Here is a 4375-nt window from a genome sequence, read left to right on the forward strand (position 1 = left end):
CCTTGCTTCCCGCCTCCATGCGTACCTGGGCTCTCGGTTCTTGCGGACCAGGCTGACGAAGGTCTCAACCTCGGTCTTCGTGATGTGTTTCTCTAATAGTTTTCGGTTGTTGTGCAGCAGGGCGGTGATGGTGTCCTCAGCCAGGATGTCATAACCGATCTGACTCTGCATCACACCGAACTGCTTCGCTATATGCTCCTGAAAGGGGGGAGGAAGGTGAGGGAGACAGAGAGGCAGACAGTGAGAGAGAATCGTTCTTAGCATCTCGACCTTCCTCGTGAACTTCACCATCATCGTTCTTAGCATCTCTACCAACATTATTATCCTCCTTTGTGAAACAACACTTCAGCTCACCTCAAGGTCCCTTCAGTAGCTGTTTAGGAGCTTTCAGCTACTGCCGATCTATCTGTGTTCCTCTGCAGTTTACTAAGTTTTGTAGATACTCCAAAATACATTCTTTTACGAAGGATTGTAAGAACTTCTCGCCAGCTTATTAATCAAACAATCATCATTATCATCAACATCAAATCAGGTCTTTGAAAACTATCCAGAATAAAGTAATTACAATAAAAGACCCAGGAAAGCCAACTGAACTGAACACATTGAATAAGATTTCACAGGTAGTTGACAAATGGGGTCATCGTCACCATCACTTTCATCATCATCTTCCTCCTCACCTGGTTCTTGCGGTAGTCCTCCTGGGAGTGCCGGAGGACTCGGTAGCAGAGTCTGAACATGTACTGGTAGGGAGAGTTCTTCTGGTCCGCCAGCTCCTCTAGACGCAGCAGAGGACCCTCCCCTCCCCCCCGGTCCTTAAAGGGAGCTTTCAGGATGCCAAAGATCTGAAAACACAATCAGGTATTTTTAGGTAGTTTCCTGCTTCTGCTTTGTGATTTCTTTTTTAAATACCAGAGTAACTCTGGGATCATACCTGCTTGAGGATGTTCTGTTCTCTCATCAGTTTCTGTCTCTCTCGGTTGGCTTTGGTCATGACTACATCCAGGACCGCCTGACCGCTGTTGATGACGTCAGCCACGAAGAAAACCACGTCCTCCAGCAGCTTGATGGCAAACCTGATCGTCAAAAAACACAGAACATTAACTCTTCCTCAAGGCCGGATTCTGATCATGTTTCCGTGAATATCTCGGTCTCTCCCTGCTCAGAAATGTTAAGTTGGTTAAGTCTGCTTTTAAGATTTGAAGAGAGATCAGAAAATCCATTATTACTTCATTCTTTAAAAGATGGAAAGCTTTCCTCTTTGTATGATCATGGTATCAAAAAGACTTTTGTACAGATAATATATTTTCATTGTTACAACTAATTTCTTTTCTACATCATTCTTTGACTATGAAGAGGATCATCTGCCACTTTTAAGAAGACATTTGGACCATTTTTCACAAATGAACATTTCTTTCTTTCTCACACTGAGAAAGTTTTCAGACCAAATTCAAGTTATTTTTATTTATTTGAATTACTGTGTCCACTTAAACACATTCGTACGTGTATGAGGTACTCTAATCGTGATCATGGATTAATGACCACGAAGGATAACGTGGATATGAAATAGATTTTTTAACTCTCAGAAAATGTGATCCCTCGACCTAAACAGAGAAACACTTAAGCCGAAAAGGACTTTTTGAATATGAATATTAAATTATGCCCATTTTTAGTGGAAATCAGATCAAATAAAAGTAAAATCAATAGTGAGCATTTCGGCAACAATTAACCTTGAAGTTATTTTTCAATAAACTATTATATTTCGATGCAAACATGTACAGACATCAAATTAGTTCCTAAATTCACAAACAGATACACTAGCAACACTCCCTTATCACACACACACACACACACACACACACACACGCACACGGAGTCGTACCGCCGGTCGTTCTGGCTGATGAAGCCCTGGCTGAACTGGTCCACCACGGTGCTCAGCATGGCGCTGGCATCGTTGGCAAAGTCCAGATCTCTGATCTCCATCACGGGAACGGAGACGATCGCAAACGCCTCCTTGTCCTCTTTCGTTGGACACGTTCCTAACTGCAGGACGAGTTGTGTTACTTACTATCATTAATAATATCATTCATTACTATTATTAATATACACTTCACACACTGACGGAGAGCAACTCCAGCTCTGATAAACTCAAGAAAAACAAATAATTGTTTCTAAAAGAAAATACATTATTACCTCACCAATACTAAGATAGAAATAGAAACATAAACTGAGGTTCTGGAATGTTAAATGTTAAAACACAAGCTGATAAATAAAGTTTTAATTGTTTAAAATTGTGAAAATTATAGAAAAAAATAAGTCATGAATCTGACCAGTGATTCCAAACCAGCTTTTTGTACAGTTGACAGTACGATACTAATTATTAAAGACAAACAATCAATAACGGACCAATTAATAACAGAACAATCAATAATAGAACAATCAATACTAGAACAATTAATAATAGAACAATTAATAACAGAACAATCAAACCAATGAATCGATGAGCCAATTAACAGAAAGTTCTGCATTTTGATGATCACCAGTTTGTAGTGTGTTAGTCAGCAGGATTAAAAATAAACTTCTGGTCTGATGTTCATGACACTAAATTAAAATGTGTGAAGCACTAAAGTTTAACGTCTTTCATCAAAAGAATCAATTCAAAGCCTTTTTTTTAACTTGAGCTGACTCACCATGAGTCTGATGGGTCTCTCCTCGTCGATGTCGATGGGGACGTTGGTGCTCTGGATCCAGGTGTTGGTGCACAGATGTCTCAGTCGTACAAACGAGTTCCTGGGAGACAACGAGCACGCTTTATCTAAACCAGTCTGCTTAACCTCCACCAGTCTGCTTTACCTCCACCAGTCTGCTTTACCTCGACCAGTCTGCTTTACCTCAACCAGTCTGCTTTACCTCAACCAGTCTGCTTTACCTCCACCAGTCTGCTTTACCTCAACCAGTCTGCTTTACGTCAACCAGTCTGCTTTACCTCAACTAGTCTGCTTTACCTCAACCAGTCTGCTTTACCTCCACCAGTCTGCTTTACCTCAACCAGTCTGCTTTACCTCCACCAGTCTGCTTTACGTCAACCAGTCTGCTTTACCTCAACCAGTCTGCTTTACCTCCACCAGTCTGCTTTACCTCGACCAGTCTGCTTTACCTCAACCAGTCTGCTTTACCTCCACCAGTCTGCTTTACCTCAACCAGTCTGCTTTACCTCGACCAGTCTGCTTTACCTCAACCAGTCTGCTTTACCTCGACCAGTCTGCTTTACCTCGACCAGTCTGCTTTACGTCAACCAGTCTGCTTTACCTCAACCAGTCTGCTTTACCTCGACCAGTCTGCTTTACGTCAACCAGTCTGCTTTACCTCGACCAGTCTGCTTTACGTCAACCAGTCTGCTTTACGTCAACCAGTCTGCTTTACCTCAACTAGTCTGCTTCATCTAAAGGTTCTAGGGGTCATTGAGGTGGATCTCAGGGTTCTTTAGCTCATTAGGGTCGTTTAGGTGGTTCCTCTGGTCCCTGAAGAGGTTCTAGGGGTCTTTTAGGACGTCTCTGTGGTATTTTAATGTGAAACATCCGTGTGCTTCCTACCGTGGTACGAATGAGTCCGTCTTCTGCAGCGTCGTCGGGTCGAGCTCGAACAGCGAGGCGATGTCGTTCCCGTGAGACACCGCCACCAGCTTGTACTTGATCCTCTCGCCATGGGAGCGCTTGATGCTACGACTGTCCATCTGCAGAGGGGTCAAAGGTCAGGGAGAGGCTGAGGTTCTTCAAAAAGAAATCCTTGAAATGGTTCCTCCAGACGGGGAATATTCTGCAGTTTTACTGCGCTGATATTTTAAGTGATGTAGTTATGTACTTTATCACTTTCAGACTCAGTAAAGAAGTTAAATGGTGACTCACCGAGGACGCCGGCTCTGCATTTTCTCCTTTATAACCCGGGTTCTCCTACAACAACAACAGTTACATACAAACCTATCATCTAATAAATCAGTATGATCCATGTTAAATATATTCATCTAAACCTCCTTCATAAAGAAAACATTCTCTTCCCTACAAATCTAAATTCTGTTGGAAAATAATACCTTGAAGATTGTATAATTAATAATGTTGACCTTTTATGACGCTCTCATGAATATGGAACACATATCATCCAGATTCTATGAAAAACTACAATTAAAATAATAATTTATCATTTCTATATGAGTCAAATAGGAACAAAACTACATCCAAAGAGACTCAAGTTTAGATCTAGTTAAATCGCGTTAACGTGACAACTAAAGGAATTAATCAACGAGTCCATCAACACACAATGTATCTGATCATCCATTCACTTTGATTTTGTGCAAAATGCAAACATTTCTATAGACACACAT

The 4375-nt window shown here is 41.4% G+C and overlaps 1 protein-coding gene across 3 annotated transcripts in view; it reads right to left on the reverse strand.

Annotated features, from left to right (window-relative positions):
* LOC116376802 (inositol 1,4,5-trisphosphate receptor type 3-like) overlaps positions 1-4345 on the reverse strand; it is a 25231-nt gene extending 20886 nt beyond the window's left edge. For all 3 annotated transcript variants that reach the window (XM_031838283.1, XM_031838284.1, XM_031838285.1), the window contains exons 1-7: positions 3903-4345; positions 3591-3730; positions 2688-2787; positions 1880-2040; positions 932-1073; positions 678-842; positions 26-198 (exon numbers count right to left, since the gene is read on the reverse strand). In XM_031838283.1, the coding sequence (XP_031694143.1) occupies positions 26-198; positions 678-842; positions 932-1073; positions 1880-2040; positions 2688-2787; positions 3591-3730 (881 nt within the window). In that variant the 5' untranslated portion in view covers positions 3903-4345. The remainder of the gene's footprint in view (positions 1-25; positions 199-677; positions 843-931; positions 1074-1879; positions 2041-2687; positions 2788-3590; positions 3731-3902) is intronic.
* Positions 4346-4375: the final 30 nt, after the last annotated feature.

This window comes from Anarrhichthys ocellatus, unplaced genomic scaffold, assembly GCF_004355925.1.
Source record: "Anarrhichthys ocellatus isolate YVR2014 unplaced genomic scaffold, GSC_Weel_1.0 scaffold617, whole genome shotgun sequence".
In the NCBI taxonomy this organism is placed as follows: domain Eukaryota; kingdom Metazoa; phylum Chordata; class Actinopteri; order Perciformes; family Anarhichadidae; genus Anarrhichthys; species Anarrhichthys ocellatus.